This window comes from Hemitrygon akajei, chromosome 21, assembly GCF_048418815.1.
Source record: "Hemitrygon akajei chromosome 21, sHemAka1.3, whole genome shotgun sequence".
Taxonomy (NCBI): domain Eukaryota; kingdom Metazoa; phylum Chordata; class Chondrichthyes; order Myliobatiformes; family Dasyatidae; genus Hemitrygon; species Hemitrygon akajei.
Genome location: NC_133144.1, coordinates 50,368,051 through 50,393,322, shown reverse-complemented (window position 1 = coordinate 50,393,322; position 25,272 = coordinate 50,368,051). Strand labels below are relative to the sequence as shown.

The following is a 25,272-nucleotide window of genomic DNA, read 5'->3' as shown; positions in this document are numbered from 1 at the left end:
ATGAGATAGGTTGTAAGGTCAAGAGTCCAAGAATCATTCAATGGCCTTATAACAGTATAGCTAATGACACAGAGAGATGGGTAAGCAAGATGTGAAAGGAATGTAAAAAGTGTGCTAAAAGGTACAGAAAGGTTCAGTAGGGACCAAAACTTTGGCAGGGTAGAAAAAATAAGGGGAAATATGAGATAATTTCTTGAACAGAAAGATTACAAATGCACAGTATTGTTTTAAGTGGAGAGAGATTAAATAATGCAGGAAGAGGAATCTGGTTGACTCTGTACATAAACACAAGATGTTAGCATGCTGGCAAATCATTTTGTTAGAAGGTAATTGGATGTTATTTTTTTTATTGGAATGAGGTGTAAAAGTAAAGAAACCTTGCCACAGCTGTACTTTGATGATGTGGAGTACAGTGATCAATGAAGGAAGTACATACATTAGAAATAATTCATCTATGGATGACAATATTGATTTTTAGACTCAATGGATTATACTATGACAAATGGTTAGGCTTATACACATTAGCATTTAGAAGAATGAGAGGTGATGTTTTTTATTCTTGGTTTTGAATATCACTATTAAATCATCTCTTAATCTTTCTTCTCAGAACAATAATCCTTGCTTCTCTACTCTGTACGTTACCTGAATCCCACAGATTTGTTGTAGCAAATCTCTTCAACACCTTCTCTAAGCTTTGACATATTTACCGGTGTGATGATCACAAGCAAACACAGTATTCTAAACGTACCCTAATAATGACCGGGGTGGGAGGGGTCTTTGATTATATTGGCTGCTTTCCCAAGGCAGCAGGAAGTATAAACAGTGTCAGTGGTGGTGAGTCTGGTTTGCATGATTAGAAAAAGTCTATAATTTTTTGTAGTCTTGGACAGAGCAGTCACAAAACTAAGCTGTGATGCATCTGGAAAGATTGGGCAGGGTCATCCAGATAGTTCCTTAACTTTCTGAGGAGCTGCAGCCACTGGTGTCCTGTTTTTGAATCAGAGCAAGTTATCAATGATACTTATACCTAGAAACTTGAAACTTGCATCCATCTCCACCTCAGCACCCCGATCATTCTCTCTTCACCTGTCTTCCAACAGGCATAAGATAAGAAAGTTGAAAACATGCACTAACTGGCTCAAGGACAGCTTATATCCCACTGTAAAAAGACTCCTGAATGGCTGTCTTGTATGATAAAGATGAGCTATTGATCTTTCTATTGATGCATATTGGGGCGTGTATCGATTTTGATACTTCAACTCTGCTTTCTGAAGTTAATGACCATTTCCTTTGTTTTGCTGACATTGAGGGAAAGGTTGTTGATTTGACACCAAACCACTATGCCACTTCTTCTCCTTCCTCTACTCCATCTCGTTTGAGATTCTGAAAATTTGTGGGTGAAGTTAGAGCAGAATCTGGGCATACAGTTGTGAATGTATTGGGAGTAATGTAAGGGCTAAGGATGTAGCCTTGTAGGGCACCAGGGTTGAGGATAATTGTGGCGGAGGTGTTGCTGCCTAACCTTGCAGATCTGTTTGTCAGGAAGTGAAGGATCCAGTTACATGTGCGGTCTAGTACTTGGGAGATGAATTTGTACTGCCTTTCCTATAAAATTGCATCATTCCTGTCAAAATGATTTTGTTCTCCACATTGAAAATGGAATTGTTTACTTACTGGTAACTGACAGATTGCTGTGCTTTCTGTCCAATGTACAGAATAAAAAAATGCAAAGATTACTATGAAATCCTAGGACTAAAAAAAGATGCCACAGAGGATGACTTGAAGAAAGCCTACAGGAAACTAGCTCTAAAGTTTCATCCTGATAAGAACCGGGCACCAGGAGCTACAGAGGCATTCAAAGGTAAGTCCTGTGGCACTGGGGCATCACACTGGCAACTAAATTCTGTTGTAAATTGTCTTAGGAAAACAATATAATATGCATCTACTGGACTGACAGGAAAACTACAATTTGATTTGTATTTTGTCGTGTCTCACGGATGTTTCACAGTGAATTAATTGGACTATGCTAACAGTTATGACGGAAGCAAATGAGATATTGTTTTTCAAGATCTTAAGAAACTGGATCAAGACTAAGCCAGTTGGTACCCAAACCTGCCCAAGCATTCATCACTATAATCCTTAACTCCACCTTGAACGTATTAAATGATTCTGCCTCCATAACCTTCTAGGGTTGAAAATTTCAGAGAGTCTTTCTATCTTTCAGATCTCTCTGAGAGAGAAATTCCACCTCGTGTCTTAGATAGGTGACCACTTATTCTGAAATGATACTCCCTGGATCTAGATACCCATATGAATGGAATTATCACTGTTCACTGTGTTTAAAAAAAAATCTTACTCCACACATTGTGTTTATACCCCACCAACCTTAAAAAGATGTCCTCTGGTGTTTGGCATTTCTACCCTGGAGAAAAGATATTGACTATCCAAGCATCTCATAATTTTAAAAGTCTCTATCATGTCTCCTTTATATATTATAATAATTTTTTTCAATAAGATCATCTCCTATTTTTCTAAACAACATGTACAAAGGTATTTTACTAACTGGCTTGCTGGAGGGAAGTTCTCAGGGCACCAGGAGAACTCCCTGTTGCTCTCCTGATGGTGCTGTAGAATTTTTTCATTCACAAGGAACATACAGGAGGACTTGGATCAGGAGTCTGATCCAAGTGCAGCATCTCTGACATTGCAATATTTGAACAGTATTTCACAGTATTTGGCAGGACTATGCTAAAATCATGGAGTGTGATTCAGAAAGAACTTTATTGCCAAGTGAACTATGCTGGCGCTGAGCTACACGTCTAACCTTACAACACATGTTTTGGGTGTCATGTAGCGTATGATGAAAATACTTTCTGGCAAGAATCATTTTTTAAAAATCTACAAGTCAGGCTTTTACACACACGTTCTACTGACTGCCCTCAGGAGTGGAAATGGAAATCTTGATTTGAATTGGTGATGCCGGTTCCAGAAATTGTTGCCTGTGACACTTGAGTAGACAGAAAATCTGAGAGATGGGAGCATGATTTTGTCTGGAGAACAAAAAGGCGGTCGCAGTATTACTGATGTGGGATGAGTATTTTAGTTTGGCTGTTTTTTCCCCCTTCATCCCTAAACTGAATTATCTTTGTGTGATTATTGGAAATACAAATTGCTGGGTTTAAAACAGTCCAGGCTTTACCTGCTGCCATATTATAACCTGGTACAATAATAATTGAGGTGTTGAATAATCACAATAATCAGTGTCTGTTGGTGAGTGTTTAATATCATGAGTTGATATTAACCAGTCACCCCCACCACCCTCCCCTTACCCAGCATTGGAGAGTTTGGGAGCTGTTGAGCCAAAGTAACCTGTTGCCATTAAATGCACTACTGAAAGTGCACATCTTTTCTCAGACTTACTCAACCAAGGCCATATTTCATCTGTCAGAGGAAATATCTTAAATGTTTGAATTATAAGCCCATTTTTTAATGATGCATTTTAAGCACTACTGCTCAACCTCATTAAAACTTAAGACAAATTATTTGCCTTCTCCTGAGACATTTACTCATTTCAGTTACAAAATGTTAAAGCAAGCAATTACCAGAAATCTCTCCCCTCAGGCTTTTAGGATTTGCTCAAAAGTACCAATGGCATAAAGAATATTTTATTTCCAATGGTCTTGGTGACACAGGGACTTTTGCTCCTTGTTCTTGCCCTCAGGAATTTTCTAATGTAGCAATTATTCCAGGAAATAAATATTTGACCCATTAGTTCTCACTCTTTGCCACGAATGAGCTAATGACAGTCTGAACAGAATTTCCAGTTGTGAACAGTCCTTATATATTTCCTGTAAAAGAAATATGTGATACTGAAGCAATTCTCCCTGTATAGAGCAGCAATGCCAGTCTTCAAGAGTCAGCTATGTGGAGAATTACACTGAAAATTGCTATCCTGTAGTTTTAGAAACATATATGTTTAACTACTGCTTAATTAAGAAACTGTTAGCTGCCATGAGATGGGATTTGAAGTTGGTTCCTTTCTTATTTATACCCACTTTATAACATGAAACAATGTTTTCAAATTTTGAGGTTCACTTACTCATTTTATTGGAGAAGAGGCACCTGGGCAACTTTGTTCCATATTTTTTCCATCAGTCAAACTTTAAAGTAGATTTGTTTGACCTTCAGAGAACATAAGCTTGTGCTGAAATTCAATATGGTTGTGGTCAAACATCACATCCACTCCACTTTCTTTCTGATTCCCTTAGAACTGAAGGATGAATTAATAAACATAACGTCTGAGCATGAGCTATTCTGTGAAGTAAAACTGTAATTTAAAACCTTATTAGTGCTATAGATCATAGATCCATAGATTCATATTCAAAGGTCATTCAACCTGCTTGAATCCATGCAAACTATCAAGGACCCATTCATAGTTATCTTGCACTAAAATAATTTTCTTAATCCCACACTCACATAAAGAACCACCTTATCTTGCTACTCACTCTGCACCTAGTAGCGATTAACAATGACATACTAACCTGTACATCTTTGGCATGTGGGAGGAAACTGGAGCACACAGAGAAAAGACATGTCTTCCTAGAGAGAAAGTGTGGCCTCCACACAGCACCAGAGGTCAGGATTGAACCCAGTACAAATGCAATCTATGAAGCAGCAGCTACACCACAGTACTACATCAGACTTTGCAAATCTCAGCCTTACTCTTCTTCAGCCCCTCCTCCTTCCCTTTCTTTTGTGGTCCGCTGTCCTCTCCTATTAGATTCTTTCTTCAGCCCTTTACCTCTTCCACCTGTCACCTCCCAGCTTCTTACTTCATCCCCTCTCCTCCACACCCCCTCCCCCTCACCTGGTTTCACCTGCCACCTGACAGTTTGAACTTCTTCCCTCCCCAACCCCTGACCTTATTCTGGCTTCTTCCCCTTTGCTTTCCAGTCCTGATAAAATGTAGAATGTTTATTTCCCTCCATATATGCTGCCTGACTTGCTAAGATCCTCCAGCAGTTTGTGTGTTTTGTAAATTTTGCAAAGGTTTTTATTATGTAGGATTCTGATGTGGTGTGCAAAAATTCATGCTAAATGATAACATATTAATGGGATGTTTTGATTTGAATTTGTCTGGCTGAACGCCGATGACAGCCATGATTTCCTCTGAAGGCCCTGTACTATTTCTTGCACTTGTTCTGATCCTACCACTTTTCTCCCAGCCATTGGAAATGCATATGCAGTGCTCAGCAATCCAGAGAAGAGGAAACAGTATGACATGTATGGCGATGAACGACAGGCTACCAGCCGGCACAGTCACGGCACATCGGACTACCACAGAGGCTTTGAAGCAGACATCTCACCCGAGGACCTCTTTAACATGTTCTTTGGTGGCGGATTCCCCTCTGGTATGTTACATTTTTGGTTGAGGAAGTATTCCCAATAACTTCAATAAATAAACTTATTTATTTGTAACTAGTTAATTAGTAAAATTATTTACTTAACTGGTAGACTTCCAAGCAATTAGCACCAGTACCCTATCACTGCCTGTTTGCTTTCGATACTAGTTTTAATCACTATTATACCATGAGATTGAAGTCCCATAAAATAAGCATATTGAATTTAAGCTCAGGCACGTCCCCTCCAGGACCTACTGAATAAGCAGCGGAACACAGTTTTGAACTGACTCATTCAGCTCCACTGTCACAAGGATTGTTACAGAAAATCTTTCCTACCAAATGCAATAAGCATCTCTGTGACAGGAAAACACACATCAGAGTACAATAGTCTGTTTTATTATTTTGTACGTCATTATCGCACATTGGTAACTTAATATTGAGTATATTATTATTCTGTACTTTATTATTAGTTAAGTCTGCACACTGCTAAGTGTGTTTTTAAATGTTGCTGCTGTAACAAAATAATTTTCCACTTGGGATCAATAAAGTACTACTTATTATATAACTGAGTTTGGCCCACTCCTAGCTCCTGCTCATTAAAACTTATTATTTAATGATTGTTATTGATGTTTATTCTTTAATCTCAATTAAAATAACTAAAATAATAACTAAAAACAGAACATCAAGATACATTTTGCATCTTGGGGAACACTCATACAGAGAGGAAGAAAGTTAATACTTCAGGTTGATAATTCTCAAACAACTAGAAAACGTTTAAAATGTCACAAGATTTAAATGTTACAGAGGCGGGGATGGATAAAAAGATTGGAAAAAAAAGGACTGAAGGCAAGAGGGATTCAATAACAAAAGAGATGAGAGGACAAAGCAAAAAAAAAGATGGTATTAGGATAAGTTAAAGGTTAGTTGATGTTTCGAGAGGAATTGTAATTATGAAAAATAGAATCACTTATCTGAAATGATTGGAGTTTGTGAAGGCTGAGAAGATTAAATGCCTTTGTGTTGTACAGTGGGGCAGCTGATAGAGCTGCTGCTTCACAGGACCATTGGCCTGGGTCCAGACATGGTCTCTGGTGCTGTCTGTGTGGAGCTTCCATTTTCTCCGTGTGACCATGTACACTGGTTTCCTTGAGCATCCCAAAGATGCTCCAAAAGCAGTTATATCCAGGCCTCCCAACAGTAGCTGAGATGTGGATCACAGATTATAACAAGAGATAGAAAGGCATGTCAAAAGGGCAATGTTATGATAGTGTTGAGAGATTTTAGTATGCAGGTTGATTGGGAAAAATAAGGTTGGTAATGGATCCCAAGTGAGTGAGTTTGTTCAATGCCTATGAGATGGCTTTTTATAGCAGTTTGTCATTGAGCCTACCAGAAATCAGCTGTACTGGATTGGGTGTTATGTAATGAACCAGAGGCGATTAGGGAGCTTAAGGTAGAAGAACCCAAAGCAGCTGTGCAGGTTGACTCTGTGGTTAAAAAGGCATACGGTGTATTGGCCTTCATCAATCGTGGAATTGAATTTAGGATCCAAGAGGTAATGTTGCAGCTATATAGGACCCTGGTCAGACCCCACTTGGAGTACTGTGCTCAGTTCTGGTCGTCTCACTACAGGAAGGATATGGAAGCAGAGGAGATTTACAAGGATGTTGGATTAGGGAGCATGCCTTATGAGAATAGGTTGAGTGAACTCTGCCTCTTCTCCTTGGAGCGACAGAGGATGAGAGGTGACCTGATAGAGGTGTATAAGATGATGAGAAGCATTGATCGTGTCGATAGTCAGAGGCTTTTTCCCAGGGCTGAAATGGTTGCCACAAGAGGACACAGGTTTAAGGTGCTGGGGAGTAGATACCGAGGTGATGTCAGTGCTGTTTCTTTTGACTCAGAGAGTGGTGAGTGCGTGGAATGGGCTGCCAGCAACAGTGGTGGAGGCGGATACGATAGGGTCTTTTAAGAGGTTTTTAGATAGGTACATGGTTTTTTAGATAGGTACATGATAGGTAAAATAGAGGGCTATAGGTAAGCCTAGTAATTTCTGAGGTAGGGACATGTTCGGCACAACTTTGTGGGCCAAAGGGCCTGTATTGCACTGTAGGTTTCCTATGTTTCTATGTTTAACCCTTACGAACCAGTGATCACAATGATTAAGTTCAACTTGAAATTTGATAGGGAGAAAGTAAAGTCTGATGTAGCAGTATTTCAGTGGAGTAAAGGAAGTTACAGTGGTGTGAGAGAGGAGTTGGCCAAAGTAAATTGGAAGGAGCTGCTGGCAGGGATGACAGCAGAACATTAATGGTGAGAGTTTCTGGAGAAAATGAGGAAGATGCAGGATAGATGTTTTCCAAAAATGAAGAAATACTCAAATGGCAAAATAATACAACCCTGACTGACAAGGAAAGTCATAGCTAGTGTAAAAACAAAAGAGAGGGCATACAACAAAGCTAAAATTAGTGGGAAGATAGCAAACAATATCAAAGAGGGAGGGGGAGGGGAGGGAGAGGGAAAGGGAGAAACTTCAGATTAAAGTTTTGGAAGCTATAGTCCTAAAAATCTGGTATATATCTGTGTTCCTCCTTTTTGTTATATTTGCTATTTTGCATTTGTTGTTTTTCACCGTAAATATTTTTTGCATTTTGTTCTAAAAGTTTTTCACCTTTTTGTGCGCAGTAAACACACTTGCACCAAATGTGCTATTGTGGCCTTTCTTCTGATTTGTTGAAGTCCATACCTTTATGAGGGCATGCAACCCTCACTAAGACTTGATGTTGTGACATGGAGAATTGCTGCCTATTCCACACTGTATGTCAGTGAATAAATAAATAAATGTTATATGAATGGTAGTAATGCCAGAAGAGAAATGGGTTCAGATCACTTTTAGACAGTGAAAATACAGAATTTAAAGTATTTGAGTGTAAAAATTAGTTACTTGTTTTTCAGTATTTAAATTGCAATGCTGAAAACAAACTGCTGAAGGAATTTAGTTGGTTGAAATGCATCCCAGGGAGGTGGGCTCGGGGAAGAATTACTAACTTTTCAATTGAAATCCTGCATTAGAACTGAGATTGGAGAGAGAGAATAGCTGGTATAATGAGAATTACGGGGTCAGACAGAGGACAGAGACCAGTCGGTGGACCAAGAGGTGGGGGAGGGGGGTGAGTGATGATGGAAAGATGGAATGAGGTGATAGAAGGGAGAGTGAAGATGGAGACAGCAGTTAGAGGGCGATAAGCAGGAACATCTACAGTGCTCAGATCTGATGAGTAAGGACAGTGATAATGGAAACCATTCAGGGAGAGATGAAGGGCAGACAGAACCGGATAGAGAATGGGTGAAGGGGGTGGGTTGTAGGTGGACAAAACCAGGAGGGGGTGAGAAATGAAAGTGGCTAATGGGGGCTGGAGGGAACAAAATTCAGAGGACTGGAGATGGATGGGGAGGAGAACAGGGGTCTTTCTTTTTCCATAACACCCAACTTATTCAGACCCCATCTTCATCTGCAACTACCCACAGATTTCATCCATTGGACTCCCTTACTTATCTGGTTCCATCTGCCCTCCATCCGGTGCACCTCCTATGGTTGCAGGGGAAGGTGCCAGGAAGCAGAACAGGGAGTCACAGGGGGGATGATCCCTGCTGAAGGCGAGAAGCAGTGAGAAGATGTGGCTAGTGGTGGGATCCCATTGCAGATTATAGAAATGACAAAGAGCAATTACTACATGTGGAGACCAGTAGGTTTAGAAGTGAAGACTAGGGACCAGAGCAACGTGAGATGAAGCAGGTGGAGAAATGGAGAAACATGAGAGGGGGGTCCATCGATCACAGTAAAAGGGAAGCCAAGTTTCCTAAAACAGGAAGACATTTCAAATGTTCTGGAAGGGAAGGGCTCACCTTGAGAGCATGTATGGCAGAGATGGAGAAACTGGGGAAAAGAGAGAGAGAGTGGCAAGAGGTGTTGTCTAGGTGGCTGTGGGAATCAGCAGGTTTATAGTAAATATCAGTGGGCAGTTTGTCTCCGAGATGGAGACAGAATTCCAGAAAAGTGTCAGAAACAGTCCACAAGTTTGAGGATGGGGTTAAAGTAATGAAGGTGATAAAACTGATAAGTTTCATACAGTCAGAAAGCAGTTGTCCGTATAATAATTCCACATACTGAATTGTAGGTCCTACTTCTGTCAGTATTTTGGTTTGTTTTTCAGATGTTTCTTTATTTTAGAGTTGACCTGGTTTTAGTATTCAATTCCAGTTATGTTTCCTGCATTCAAAATAATTAACCTCTTGGACCTTGGACTTTCTGACTAACAGACCCCAATCTGTTAAGTTAGACAACCTCTTCTCCTCCACTGTCACCCTGAACACCGGCGTGCCTCAAGGCTGTTTGCTGAGCCCTCTTCTGTACTCCCTTTTCACCTATGACTGCATTTCTGTACATAGTTCTAACTCCATAATCAAGTTCGCAGACGACACCACGGTGATTGGCCTGATCAGAGGGGATGACGAAATGGCCTACAGTAACGAGGTCCAGCACCTGGCCACGTGGTGTGCCACAACAACCTGTCCCTTAACACCCAGAAGACCAAGGAGATCATTGTGGACTTAAGGCATGCTAGGAGCCACACTCGCGTCCCATCTACATCAACGGAGATGTAGTGGAGTGTGTATCAAGCTTCAAATTCCTTGATGTCCACATTTCCAAGGATCTCACCTGGTCCCTGAAGTCCTCCATCCTGATCAAAAAGGCGCAACTGCGCCTTTATTTCCTGCGGAGCATCAAGAAAGTTCACCTCTGTCCCAGGATACTGACGGACTTTTACCGCTGTACCATTGAGAGCAGACTCACCAACTGCATCTCAGTGTGGTATGGCAATTGTCCCGTATTGGACCGCAAAGCACTCCAGCGTGTGGTGAAAACTGCCCAACAGATTATCGACACCCAATTACCCACCATTGAGAACATCTACCATAAATGCTGCCTGGGCAGGGCGAAAAGCATTATCAAGGATGCATCTCACTCTAACCTTGGACATTTTACTCTCCTCCCATCCGGTAGGTGCTACAGGAGCCTCCGCTCCCGCACCAGCAGGCACAGGAAGAGCTTCTTCCCTGAGGCTGTGACCCTGCTGAACCTCACATCACAGCGCTAAGCAGTATTGTGCCCATATTGTACTGTCTCAGTACTTTTATATTTGTGTACTTACTTTTTATTTACAGTTATTTTGTAAATAACACTATTTTTTGCATTTCTGGTTAGACGTTAACTGCATTTCATTTGGCTTTGTATCTGTACTCGGCACAATGACAATGAAGTTGTATCTAATCTAATAAATACAGAGTCGTCGTCTCTTTATTTCACAATCTCCTTATTTCATTTCCATCGCTTCTTCTGGCCTCTATGCATCTAACTTTGAGCCTCAACTGATGAATATTTCCTACTTCTCAAGGGGCCATATTTGAGTACATTGGTTTCTAGGGAATGCAGGGGTTTAGTCTGAGCCTGTCCTTGTGCTGATTGGCATTAAGTTGGCTTTGTGACCTTAGGAAGCCTGGGGACTTGCAGAATGGAAAATAAAGAGGAGCTATTGTTTTATGATTGGAGGAGCTTTCATGGACATGTTTATATGGGACAAAAAAATTCCACAATATATGTCAGTGATGACAGACCTGATTCTGATTCTGAAACATGGTGGGTGGATGCACCAGGTTTTTGCTATATCTGAAGTATGATTCCTTGATGCTGTCACTGGCTGACAAAGCTAAGTATGTTTCATTACCTGGTGCTACTTGAAGAGCATAAAAGTTTATTTAAAATGAGCATATCTGATTACCAGCGGAACTGCTGGATGAAGATTCAATTTCAGCATTTAAGAGAAATTTAGATAAATATGTGGATGGGAGGGGTATGCAGGGCTATGGTCTGGGTGTGGGTCAGTGGGACTAGGCAGAATAAAAGTTTGGCACAAACTAATGGACTGAGGGTCTAGTTTCTGTGCTGTAGTGTTGTATGATTCTGTGACTTAATGTCTTTGATGCTGTTCTATTTTGTCGTAAAGCTTAAAAACTTGCATGTATACAGCAACCTTTTAAGTCTCTGCAAAGTACTCAAAGCAGCTTGAATACCTTGAACTATAGTTGTGTAAGACTATCTGCTCTACTATTTCTCTTCTTGTGTGTCCTTCCTCTCCTGGTCTCTCTCCTCGTTCCTTGGCAGTGGTTATATGATAGAAATCATGCAAATATTGCAAAAATTGGTAGGGAAAGGGTTGATATTTAACAGAATGAGGCACTTGTTCATGACACCTATTTTGAGTAGGATTAAATTGCCTTGAATGTGTAGCCTAAAAGCTATTTCTTTTAGAATCTCCTAAAGGAACAGCAGCATCATTTTTTGCAGCGTGACTTTTAACCGGCAAAACAGATTCTATAACTGTATTGCCGAAAGTCAAACCATAACCCTGTGAGAGGAGATGTCCAGTCTCTAATGAAACAGGATCAGAAGTAGGGATGTTCCTTCATTAAATATCCTCTTTGTATCTAATAAAAATATATGTTAACTATGCTTTAATTTTATTATTTATTAAAAATCGAAGAATAATCACTCTAATCTCACTGCAGGGCTCGGGAGGCTGAAAGTCCTCTTCATATTGTAATTTATATTTTTCCATCCACCCTCCCAATCCCCACCCCCAGGTAATGTTCATGTATATAGTAATGGGCGAATGCGTTACACGTACCACAGACCTGAGCGACGAGAACAGCATGGTGATGTGAGTATATAGAACTGTAGAATGATGCAGCCACTCAACTTTTTGTGCCTGTGAGAGCTGTTCACCCAGTCCCATGCCATACCATTAAAATATAGCTTTAAATCCCATTTTCATCCTATCTCATTAGGCAGATTTTGACCCCACCACTACTTCTGAGTGCCAACAATTCTCTGCGTAACCGGGATTATACTCCGCGCCTCTCTCTTCACTCTTTTAAATTCATGCCCACATTGGCTCCCTGACCAATGCTTTTATGTTTGAACTCATAATTTTAGATAATTGTATTGTCCACAGAATTTGGTTTCTGTTTGTTGCCTTGAAATTTGATTGAACTCCAGACATAGATGTTCTTGTCTTTAGTCTTTGGACCACTATTCAGGAAAGACTGGTTATTAAATTAAGGCTATGAAATCTCACCTTATGCAACCTATATGTATCATTGCATCCTTTTCCTGGCTCTTTTCCTCCCCCAATAGAGAGGCAAATTCCCCATTCAATTTAGGAGAGACAAAGTGGGCTATTTCCTCTGAGTCCAGAAGGTGATGAAGCAGACTCCACTACATCACCATCTGCCATCTCCATCAGCTCTGTGTATTTAAAACTTAAAGGAATATAACTACAGTTTTCATATAAATATTCTGTATCAGAAACAATTAAGCAGAAGCTAAGTTATAACTTGTAGCTGACAATTAGACTTCTCACCTGTCATGTGGTAAAGCTGTTAATGATATTCGGCATTTATTGCCATTGTAAGGATTGTTGAGTTGTAATTACAATCCTTCTAGAATATTTTCAATTTTTCAATTATCAAACAAGTTCCTACCTTATTTGACAGTGACGACTAACTTTTGTATTTACCAATAGCGTTTAACAATGTTCTGACCTAAATGATGGACAGAATTAAATGGATTGCCTAAAAGGGGATTCCATTTGTTGTGGATTTAGGTGAACAGAGCATGTGTCAAAACGCATCTGTTTAATGTGATCTGTACCTTTATTTCTTAAAAAGTCTTTGACTGCACTTCATTGCTTTGTTTTTCTGCTGTACATGGAGATCTATTATTGGGCTTAAGATTCTGCTTTTCCCAACTTGGTGCCACCAGTGAAATACCATAAGGACTATGGTGGCTCAAGTAGACATCACAGCTGCACTATTTTGGTGCAAAGACAATGGACAAGAAATTTAACTTCATCAGTGCACCATGTCCTCAAAACAATGAGCAATCTGTGTTCAGTGAACCATCCCCTGGGTGGATAATACCCATATAAATATGATCTATTCTGAGAGGCTTTGGGTTACCAAATGAGTAATGCTGTACAATGGTAGTACATTTATCTTCATATTTGCAAAGTCCGGGTTTTAATTATTAAAGTGTAGGTAAATCTCACAACAGCATTCCCTCTTAACTGGATGTTACTTGGCAGTATGGTGATGGACAAGCAGTTAAAGTTATTGAACAAATAATCTATACTTTACTTTTATTGTCACCAAACAATTGATACTAGAGCGTACAATCATCACAGCGATATTTGATTCTGTGCTTCGCGGTCCCTGAAATACAAATCGAAGTAAATATAATAAAAATTTAAATTATAAATCATAATTAGAAAATAGAAAAGGGAAAGTAAGGTAGTGCAAGTCAGGTCCGGATAGTTGGAAGGTACGGCCCAGATCCAGGTCAGGATCCGTTCAGCAGTCTTATCACAGTTGGAAAGAAGCTGTTCCCAAATCTGGCCGTACGAATCTTCAAGCTCCTGAACCTTCTCCCGGAGGGAAGAGGGACAAAAAGTGTGTTGGCTGGGTGGGTCGTGTCCTTGATTATCTTGGCAGCACTGCTCTGACAGCGTGCAGTGTAAAGTGAGTCCAAGGATGGAAGATTGGTTTGTGTGATGTGCTGGGCTATGTTCACGATCTTCTGCAGCTTCTTCCGGTCTTGGACAGGACAACTTCCATACCAGGTTGTGATGCACCCAAGAAGAATGCTTTCTATGGTGCACCTATAAAAATTAGTGAGGGTTTTAGGGGACAGGCCAAATTTCTTCAGCTTTCTCAGTGGCCTAGACTGACAATTTGGAGACCAAGTTGGTTGTTGGGAACAGAATTTGGATGATTTTGGAGAAAACAGCAACCAGATTTAATAATGGTGTCCACAGAAACTACTGAATTACCTTAAAATCCCATTACTGATGTTGTCAGAGGGGAGAAATTTACCATTCTTACCCACTCGAGACCTGCCCCAAATAGTTGATTCCTAAATAGCATCTTAAATGGTGGTAGACCACGTAGTTCAGTTAGAGGCAGTAAATGCTAGTCTTAAACAGGATGTTCAGATCCTGAAATGTGAATTTTAGAAAAATCTACACACGTTACAGGAATTATGGTTTTATTTGTTTCCCTTTAATTATTTCACTCATGCTCTTTTTGAAAAAAAACAGTACTTGGCATGAGTTACATATGAATCTAGTCCCACACAGATGTGTTTGACTCTTAATCACCCTCGGGAAAAGGAACAGTTCAGTGAGCCACTCAGTCATATCAAACTCACTTAGTAATTCCAATAATTGTTTGTCTCCACAGTGACTTCCATATCCTGACAAATAAATAAAATAAATTATATTGGGTTTCTAGTTGGAACTGCCAGAATATTATATATTCAGTAGCCACTTTATTAAGTAAGCCTGTACACTAATGCAAATATTTAATCAGCCTATCACATGGCAGCAACTCAATGCATAAAAGTAAGAGGTTCAGTTGTTGTTCAGACCAAACATCAGAATGGGGAAGAAATGTGATTCAAGTGACTTTGACCATGAAATGATCGTTGGTGGCAGATGGGGTAATTTGAGTACAGGTTTCCCCGCTATCTGAAGCAAGAGTGTTCCTATGAAACCTTTTGTAAGCCGAAATGTCGGGAAGTGAAGAAGCAATTACCATTGATTTATATGGTAAAAATTTTTGAGCGTTTCCAGACCAAAAAAACCTACCAAATCATACCAAATAACACATAAAACTTAAAATAACATGAACATATTAGTAAAGGCAGGAATGATATGATAAATACACAGAATGATAAAGTAGAAATATTGTATGTACGGTGTAGTTTCACTTATCAAAATCGGGAAGACAGCGAGCCAAAATCGATTTGCAGAAAAAAAATCGGCAGGTACACGCCTACGCATCATGTACACACGTGCACACATGCACACACATCTGCCCGCACAAGGCTTCACGGTCATGGTAGTCTTTCTCAGGGTAAACACACACATAAAGTGGGCGTCTTTTTTTCATAAAAGCAAAGATCCTCTTTGGTTAGCGAAAACAGGTGCTAATATAGGTCTTTCGTAACAGTGAGCTGTCATAAAGCAAACATTTGAAAAATGGGGGCCATCTGTATCTCAGAAACTGCTGAACTCCTAGGATTTTCACATGCTACAGTCACTGGAATTTACAAAGAAATTTGTGAAAACCAACAACCATCCAGTGAGCAGCAAAAATGGCTTGTTAGTGAGAGATGACAGACGAGAATGGTCAGACTGGTTCAAGCTGCCAGGAAGGTAGCTGTAACCCAAATAACCACATGTTACAACAGTGGTGTGCCGAACCCAGGTTGCATTCCTTTGCCTAAATAAGTGGCCTCTGAGTGTATGTTATAAGAAATGTTCCAAGCAATTACTGTGGATAATAAAAGGAGAAAATATTATATATGCTCAGTAAGTCAAGCACCATTCCTTGAAACAGAGATTTAACATTTCATGCCGCCAAACTTTTGATAGATTTCTGGATACCATGTGGAAACATTGCGGTGCAGACTTTACATGCAACATTTATACTACATAAATGCCACAAAGCCATATGAGTGATTCAATTGTAATTTTGTTTATTTTTTTCCAGGGTGGTTTGGCGCTTTTTGTGCAATTAATGCCAATCTTGATCCTGGTCATTGTTTCTGTGATCAGTCAAATGATGGTGTCAAGCCCGCCATACAGTCTGAGCCACAGACCGTAAGTAAATCCTGAGCTCATGTCATGGGGTTGTATCTGGATAAAACTGTATAAGCTACCATTTAAAAAAAATGTTACTCCTGTGTAACATAAATTCTACACATTTTTTTTTACAAAACAGCACAATTAGAACAAAAAAGCAAGGTTCACCATAGTATGAAGAGATCAAAGTGGCTATATATTACTTTGAAAGTTTTAATTAAATTGTGAAAATGAATTATATTTAGCAGCCTTTGTAATCAATATTAATGGGAAGGAGCCTGTGAAAGGAGAACAAGCTATTTAAAATGGAGCAGAAAAGTCTCCTCATGAGCACCCTTGCATCTGGCAACAATGGCAAGTGGATGAATGACTTGAATGTTTCAGCTTGTCAAATGTGCCCAGTTGGGTTCTTAGCTCCCTTTCCTCACCCAAAGCACACTTTGCTTTTCATCTCCTGTAGCCTTACAGGAAGATTGACTAATTCCATCTGACAAAATAGGTTTGATAGAAAATGTCTTCTCTCCCTGCTCCTTTTAAGCCACGTTATAAAGTTCTACTGAGGTATGCATGTAACTACCAGCAGGCTATTCCAATTACTGGTAGGCTAAAGTGAGTTCACACCCACTGATGCCCAAAGACATTGGGACTGAGTGGAGATGATATAAAAGATGTCCAACATACCTCAAACTACTGTACATACTGTAAGTCCTGATGAAGGGTCTCAGCCCGAAATGTAGACTGTTTATTCCTTCCCATAGATATTGCCTGACCTGAGTTCATCCAGCATTTTTTGTGTGTTATCTGAATTTCAAGCATCTGCAGAATCTCCTGTGTTTCCAATCATGAAATGCAATTGCTTATCATTAATCTCGAGATAGACATCAAATTCTCAAAAGGAATTTTTTTGCAAACAAAAAAGCACAAATAAGAAGCCTCTAGTCCTGCCAAAGGGTTTCGGCCCGAAACTTCGACTATACTTTTTTCCGTAGATGCTGCCTGGCCTGTTGAGTTCCTTCAGCAATTTTTGTGTGTTGCTCAGATTTCCAGCATCTGCAGATTTTACCTTGTTTGTGAAAAGAAGAAAATGTTGTAATCATCAATCCAAATTAGAACATTTGTATGTACTGTGACCTGTTAGTAGTAATAACACTTTGATATCTATGGAAGTATTCTAATCTCAGGATATTGTTTGTTTCCAGGTCTGTTGGTCACATTTATAGACGGAAAACAGAAGTATTGGGAGTGAGTTATTTTGTGACAGATAAGTTTGCAGAAGAATATACAGGACAGAACTTGAAGCTGGTGGAACGAAATGTAGAAGAGGACTTCATTGCAAACTTACGGAATAACTGCTGGAAGGAGAAACAACAGAGTGAGTAACAGTGGAGGTAGATGGGATAAGAGGAGTGATAGGGGAGTTCAGCTTTAGGATGGGAGGAAGGTGGAGGGAAGGAGGTGTAGGGAAGATGTACCAAGCAAGGATGATGTTCTTGAGCTCATTGCTGGGATTATTTCTTATTAGTCGGGCTGTTAATGCTTCAAGATGTGTCAAACCCATGCCAGTGTTTGGATCTGCCAAATTCAGGGTGATGTCATACTTTAGTTGAAAGGTTAAATGGAGATGATCATCTTATATTCCGCATCAGTAGCTTATATATAATCTAGGATTGTGAACATTAGACACCTACAGGCCTTTATCCCACCCCATGTTGTACTGCTTTATATAGGCAATCTTTTCTCTCCCCTCTGTGCCTGATGTAGGTACTTGACCCAAAACATTGACACTCTGAGTTTTTCTCAGCATTATAGTTTTTGTTCCAGATTCCAAATCTGCACTCTCTTTGTCCAAGGCATTGTACAATTTACATTGTACATTGTACAAATTGTACAAGGCATTGGTAAGGCCAAATTTGGAATATTGTGTACAGTTCTGGTCACCGAATTATAGGAAAGATATCAGTAAATTAGAGAGAGTGCAGAGACGATTTACTAGGATGTTACCTGGGTTTCAGCACTTAAATTACAGAGAAAGGTTGAATAAGTTAGGTCTCTATTCATTGGAGCGTAGAAGGTTGAGGGGGGATTTGATCGAGGTATTTAAAATTTTGAGAGGGCTAGATAGAGTTGACGTGAATAGGCTGTTTCCATTGAGAGTAGGGGAGATTCAAACGAGAGGACATGATTTGAGAGTTAGGGGGCAAAAGTTTAAGGAAAACACGAGGGGGTATTTCTTTACTCAGAGAGTGATAGCTGTGTGGAATGAGCTTCCTGTAGAAGTAGTAGAGGCCAGTTCAGTTGTGTCACTTAAGGTAAAATTGGATAGGTATATGGACAGGAAAGGAGTGGAGGGTTATGGGCTGAGTGCGGGTAGGTGGGACTAGGTGAGATTAAGAGTTCGGCACGGACTAGGAGGGCCGAGATGGCCTGTTTCCGTGCTGTGATTGTTATATGGTTATATGTTATATGGTCTAAATGAAGGTTACATTTACCAATTTTGATAGACACTAAAATTTCCATACCATTATTTAAAGAGCTATAACTTGTTCCACAGGTTTGACTTGTACTCTTCTTGTAATCAAGACCACACCAACTGTTGGGCACCTTTGTTGTAGCAACTACCTTACTGCAATTAATCCTGAGCAACACACACAAAATGTTGGAGGGACTCAGCAGGTTAGGCAGCAGCTATGGAAATGAATAAATGGTCAATGTTTTAGGCCGAGACCCTTCTTCAGAACTGGAAACAAAGAGGGAAGATGCCAAAATAAAAAGGTGGGGGGAGGGGAAGGAGGACTAGTTAGAAGGTGATAGATGAAGCCAGGTAGATGGGAAAAGTAAAGAGCTGGAGAAGAAGGTATTTGATAGGAGAGGAGAGTGGACCATGGGAGAAAGGGAAGAGGAGGGGGAGGTGATAGGCAATTGAAGAGAAGAGGTAAGAGGCCAGAGTGGTGAATAGAAGAAGGGGCAGGGAACAAAAATTACCAGAAGGAAAAATCACTATTCACGCCATTAGGTTGGAAGTTACCTAGACTCCACCCTGAGACTGGCCTCATTGTTGCAAAAGAAGACGTCATGGGAATGGGGATAGGAATTAAAATGGTTGGCCTCCAGGAAATTCCACTTTTGGTGGATTGAGTGGAGGTACTCGACAAAGAATCCCCCATTTTATGTCGGTCTCACAAATGTAGAGGAGGCCACATTGGGAGTGCTGGATACAATAGACAACCCCAACAGATTTGCAGATGAAATATTGCCTCGCCTTGGGGCCCTGAATGGAGGTAAGAGAGGAAATGAATGGGCAGTTGTAGCATTTCTGCTACTTGCAGAGATATGTGCCAGGAGGGAGATTAGAAGGGAGGGGCAAATGGACAAGGGAATCACGGAGGAGCAATCCCTGCAGAAAGCAGAGTGTAGTAGGTAGGTAAAGATGCGTTTAGTTGTAGGTTCTTGTAGAAGGTGGTAGAAGTTGCGGAGAATAGTGTTTTGGATGTGGAGGCTCATGGGGTGGTAGGTGAGGACAAGAGGAGCTTTAATCCTATAGGCAGTGGGAAGATGGAGTGAACGCAGGTGTCTGGGAAATGGAGGAGATGCAGGTGTGGGCAGCATCATTGGTGCAGGAAGGGAAACTCCATTTTTTGAAGAAGGAGGACATTTCTGATGTCCTGAAAGGAAGACCTCATCCTGGAAACAGATGCGGTGGAGACAAAGGAACTGAGAAAAAAGAATAGCATTTTTTACAGGTGACAAGGTGGGAAGAGATATAGTCAAGTCAAGATAGGCATGGGGATCATTAGGTTTCTAAAAGACAGTTTGTCTCCGCAGACAGAGACAGATTGAGAAGTGGGGGTGGGGGGGGGAGAGACGTCAGAAGTGAACCAAATAAGTTTAAGGGCAGGGTGTAAATTGGAGGCAAAGTTGATTAAATTGAGGAGCTCAGCATGGGTGCATGAAGCAGCACCAATACGGTTGTCAATGTAGCACAGGAAGTTCATGGTCTCTACTGCCCTGATGAGGCCACACTCAGGTTGGAGGAGCGACACATTATATTCCATTTGGGTAGCTTCCAACCTGATAGCATAAACACTGATTTCTCGAACTTCCGGAAATTTCCCCCTCCTGTCCTCTACCATTCCCTGTTCCTGCTTCCCTCTCTCACCTTATTTCCTTACTTGCCCATCACCTCCCTGTGGTGCGCCTCCTCCTACCCTTTCTTCCACAGTCTTCTGTCCTATCAGATTCCTCCTTCTTCAGCCCTTATATCTCTTTCACCAATCAATTTCCCAGCTTTTTACTTCACCCCTCCCCCTCTCTCTGTTTCACCTACCACCTGCCACCTTGTACTTCTTCCTCCCCTGCCCCAACTTCTCCCCATCTTTTCCAGTCCTGAAGGAGGGTCTCAGCCCGAAATGTCAACTGTTTACTCTTTTCCATAGATGCTGGCTGGCCTGCTGAGTTGCTCCAGCATTTTGTGTATATAGCACAGGAAATGTTGGGGGCATTATCAGGAAAGGCTTGGAACATGAACTGTTCTATATGTAGCCAATGAAAAGACAGGCTTAGGTGGGGCCATTGGCCTAGTTCTGCCAGATGGAGATGGGTGGTGGTGGAGGGGAACTGGTTGGATCTTTTGTTGAAAAGGAAGCAGAGAGCTTTAAGGCCTTCTTGATGGTGGATAGAAGTGTATAGGAACCAGACATCCATGGTGAAAATGAGGTGGTCAGGGCCAGGGAGTTGAAAGTTGTTGAGGAGATTGATAATATGTGAAATGTCACAGATGTAGGTGGGAAGGGTCTAAACCAAGGAGGATAGAATAGAGACAGTGAGTTCAGTAGAGCAGGAGCAGGCAGAGACAATAGGCCTACCTAGACCATCAAGTTTGTGGATCTTGGGTAGAAGTTGGAAACAAGCAGTTTGGTTTAAGGAAATTGAGTTTGGTGGCAGTGGATGGGAGTTCACCAGAGTTGATGAGGTTAGTGTTGGTGTTGGAGGCAATTTCTGATGGTCCTGAGTGGGGTCCTTTTCAAGCGGTAAGTAAGAGGAGATGTATGAGAGTTGTCTTCTGGCCTCAGCAAGATAGAAGTTAATTCAACTACAACAGCACCCTCTTTGTTTGCAGGTTTTATGGTAAGGTTGAGGTTGGGATCCCCCCTCTGTGATATTTGCATTTAATCCTGTTTATTTGCCATTCTTGTACAATCAATTAATTTTAATCCTGATCCATCTTTGGCATAGTAGTCCCATGTATTTCAGGTCTTCTTCTTGTACACCATCCTACATGGTGCGTGTAAAGGCACCCTCGTTAAATCAAGGTAACCAGTAATAGACTCATCTTTCATATCAATGGGATGTTACTGCATGGTAAATGTGATTATGTTTGCTCATATAAATCATTATACATCAAAGTAGACTCAGTGGCCACTTTATTAAATACCTTCTGCACCTAATAAAATAGCTACTGAGTATGTTCGTGGTCTTCTGCTGTAGCCCATCCACTTCAAAGTTCGATGTGTTGTGTGTTCAAGATGCTCTTCTGCAAATCACTGTTGTAACACATAGTTAGTTGAATGACTGAAGCCTTCCTCTCAGCTGGAACCAGTCAGGCTATTCTCCTCTAAACTTTCTCATTATCAAGGCATTTTCGCCCACAGGTCTGCTGATCTCTAATTTTTTAATTTTTTTTCGCACCATTCTCTGTAAATTCTAGAGACTGTTCTGGATGAAAATCCCAGGAGATCAGCAGTTCCTGAAATACTCAAACCAGCCCACCTGGCACCAACAATCCTTCCACAGTCAAAGTCACTGAGATCAGATTTCTTTCCCATTCTGATGTTTGGTCTGAAGAACAACTGAACCTCCTGACCATATCAACTTGCTTTTATGCAGTGAACTGCTGCCACACGCTTGGCTGATTAGCTATTTGTATTAATGAGCAGGTGCACTTAATAAAGTGGCCACTGAATATATGTAATTTCATTGACTTTCTATGATCTTAATATATAAATAGAAGTATATTTATAATTCCCAATTTATAATAGATTATGGAGTACGAAAATGGATGTTCTCTCTCAACTAATTTTATTTCTTTTTCTACAGAAGAGGGATTACTGTATCGTGCCCGGTACTTTGGAGATGTAGATCTTTATCAGAAAGCCCAGAAGATGAGCACGCCGAGCTGCACCAGACTTTCAGAAGTTCAGGCTTCTTTACACAGATAGGACAGCTTGTTCCAGGAATAACCAGAAACCAGGTATGTCCAGTAGACTTCTTAATTCATTTACTGTCATTTATTTTATCTAGGTGAAATATCTGACAGACAGAGGAAAAAATATTAGCACATTGAAAAGCCTCCAAGCCAAGTCACTGAGGAGGTGACTCAGAACAGAAATACAAAATGCTGGAAGCAGTCAATGGGTCAAGCAGCAAATGTTGAGAAACCTTTCCTTTCCTCTAAGAGGGGGAGGTGTTGCATTGCTTGTCAGAGAAAATATTACAGTGGTGCTTTGGCAGGATAGATTAGAGGACTCGTCTAGGGAGGCTATTTGGGTAGAATTGAGGAATGGGAAAGGTGTAGTAACACTTATAGGGGTGTATTATAGACCACCAAATGGGGAGCGAGAATTAGAGGAGCAAATTTGTAAGGAGATAGCAGATATTTGTAGTAAGTACAAGCTTGTGATTGTGGGAGATTTTAATTTTCCACACATAGACTGGGAAGCCCATTCTGTAAAAGGGCTGGATGGTTTGGAGTTTGTAAAATGTGTGCAGGATAGCTTTTTGCAGCAATGCATAGAGGTACCAACTAGAGAAGGGGCAGTGTTGGATCTCCTGTTAGGGAATGAGATAGGTCAGGTGACGGAGGTATGTGTTGGGGAGCACTTCGGGTCCAGTGATCACAATGCCATTAGTTTCAATAAAATTATGGGGAAGGATAGGACTGGACCCAGGGTTGAGATTTTTGATTGGAGAAAGGCTAACTTTGAGGAGATGCGCAAGGATTTAGAAGGAGTGGATTGGGACAATTTGTTTTATGGGAAGGATGTAATAGAGAAATGGAGGTCATTTAAAGATGAAATTTTGAGGGTACAGAATCTTTATGTTCTTGTTAGGTTGAAAGGAAAGGTTAAAAGTTTGAGAGAGCCATGGTTTTCAAAGGATATTTGAAACTTGGTTCGGAAAAAGAGAGAGATCTACAATAAATATAGGCAGCATGGAGTAAATGAGGTGCTCGAGGAATATAAAGAATGTAAAAAGAATCTTAAGAAAGAAATCAAAAAAGCTAAAGGAAGATATGAGGTTGCTGTGGCAAGTAAGGTGAAAATAAATCCAAAGGGTTTCTACAGTTATATTAATAGCAAAAGGATAGTGAGGGATAAAATTGGTCCCTTAGAGTATTAGAGTGGACAGCTATGTGCGGAGCCAAAAGAGATGGGGGAGATTTTGAACAATTTCTTTTCTTCGGTATTCACTAAGGAGAAGGATATTGAATTGTGTACAGTAAGGGGAACAAATAGGGTAGTTATGGAAACTATGATGATTAAAGAAGAGGAAGTACTGGCGCTTTTAAAGAATATAAAAGTAGATAAGTCTCCGGGTCCTGACAAGATATTCACTAGGACCTTGAGGAAAGTTAGTGTAGAAATAGCAGGGGCTCTGACAGAAGTATTTCAAATATCATTAGAAATGGGGATGGTGCCAGAGGGTTGGCGTATTGTTCAAGTGGTTCCATTGTTTAAAAAGGGTTCTAAGAGTAAACCTAGCAATTATCGGCCTGTAAGTTTGACGTCAGTGGTGGGTAAATTAATTGAAAGATTAGAGATGGTATATATAATTATCTGGATAGACGGTCTGATTAGGAACAGTCAACATGGATTTGTGTGTGGAAGTTCATGTTTGACAAATCTTAATTGAATTTTTGAAGAGGTTACTAGGAAAATTGACGAGGGTAAAGCAGTGGATGTTGTCTATATGGACTTCAGTAAGGCCTTTGACAAGATTCCTCATGGAAGGTTAGTTAGGAAGGTTCAATCAGAATCAGACTTTAATCGCCAAGTACCTATGCACATACAAGGAATTTACTTCCGGCAGATGTTGTCTCTCTGCTCATAACAATAATAATGATAAATATAAATGAAAATATAGATTATACATACAGGTAGTGCAATCCAAGTAATAGTTAGCCGACAGTTAACCGGCAGTTAACTGTTCAGCAAAGTGACCGCAGTAGGGAAAAAACTTGTCCAGTGCCTATTAGTCTTAGTCTGGAGGGATCTGAAGTGCCTACCAGACGGAAGCAGATCAAACAGTCCGTGCGCAGGATGGGAGGAGTCCTTTATGATGTTCCCCACCCTCTTCTTCAACCTGGAAGAGTACAGGTCCACAATAGAGGGCACGGAGGCTCCAATGATGCGCTCGGCAGTCCTCACTGTGCGCTGTGAGGTTCAATCGTTAGGTATTAATATTGAAGTAGTAAAATGGATTCAACAGTGGCTGGAAGGGAGATGCCAGAGAGTAGTGGTGGTAACTGTTTGTCAGGTTGGAGGCCGGTGATTTGTGGTGTGCCTCAGGGATCTGTACTGGTTCCAACATTGTTTGTCATATACATTAATGATCTGTATGATGGAGTGGTAAATTGGATTAGTAAGTATGCAGATGATACTAAGATAGGTGGCGTTGTCGATAATGAAGTAGGTTTTCAAAGCTTGCAGAGAGATTTAGGCCAGTTAGAAGAGTGGGCTAAAAGATGGCAGATGGAGTTTAATGCTGATAAGTGTGAGGTGCTACATTTTGGTAGGACTAATCAAATTCCATGCTGTAATTGTTATATGGTTATATAATGATGCTTGACCTGCTGGAGTAATTCCAACATTTGCAAAGTTTGTTTTAGATTTCAAGAGTCTGTTGTTTTTGACTCCTGTTACTGAATCACCCTGGTCTGAAACTGAGTATCTGCCCTTCCCATTTAGAAACATACTGGTAAATCACAGATCAGGCAGTCTGTCGCTGTTCAAGACTCCATGAACTTTCCATTGTTACTGAGCTCCATCTGCTAATTAACCCACCTGAATTTGGAAACACTCCTGTTGCCAAAAGCAAACAGCTTCAATTTC

At 40.6% G+C, this 25,272-nt stretch overlaps 1 protein-coding gene across 2 annotated transcripts in view; it reads left to right on the top strand.

Annotated features, from left to right (window-relative positions):
- The window catches only part of dnajb12a (DnaJ heat shock protein family (Hsp40) member B12a), a 48,303-nt gene that overhangs the window by 22,366 nt on the left and 665 nt on the right, over window positions 1-25,272 (top strand). For both annotated transcript variants that reach the window (XM_073025381.1, XM_073025380.1), the window contains exons 3-8: window positions 1,716-1,861; window positions 5,226-5,411; window positions 12,105-12,181; window positions 16,074-16,183; window positions 17,365-17,537; window positions 22,259-22,412. In XM_073025381.1, the coding sequence (XP_072881482.1) occupies window positions 1,716-1,861; window positions 5,226-5,411; window positions 12,105-12,181; window positions 16,074-16,183; window positions 17,365-17,537; window positions 22,259-22,380 (814 nt within the window). In that variant the 3' untranslated portion in view covers window positions 22,381-22,412. The remainder of the gene's footprint in view (window positions 1-1,715; window positions 1,862-5,225; window positions 5,412-12,104; window positions 12,182-16,073; window positions 16,184-17,364; window positions 17,538-22,258; window positions 22,413-25,272) is intronic.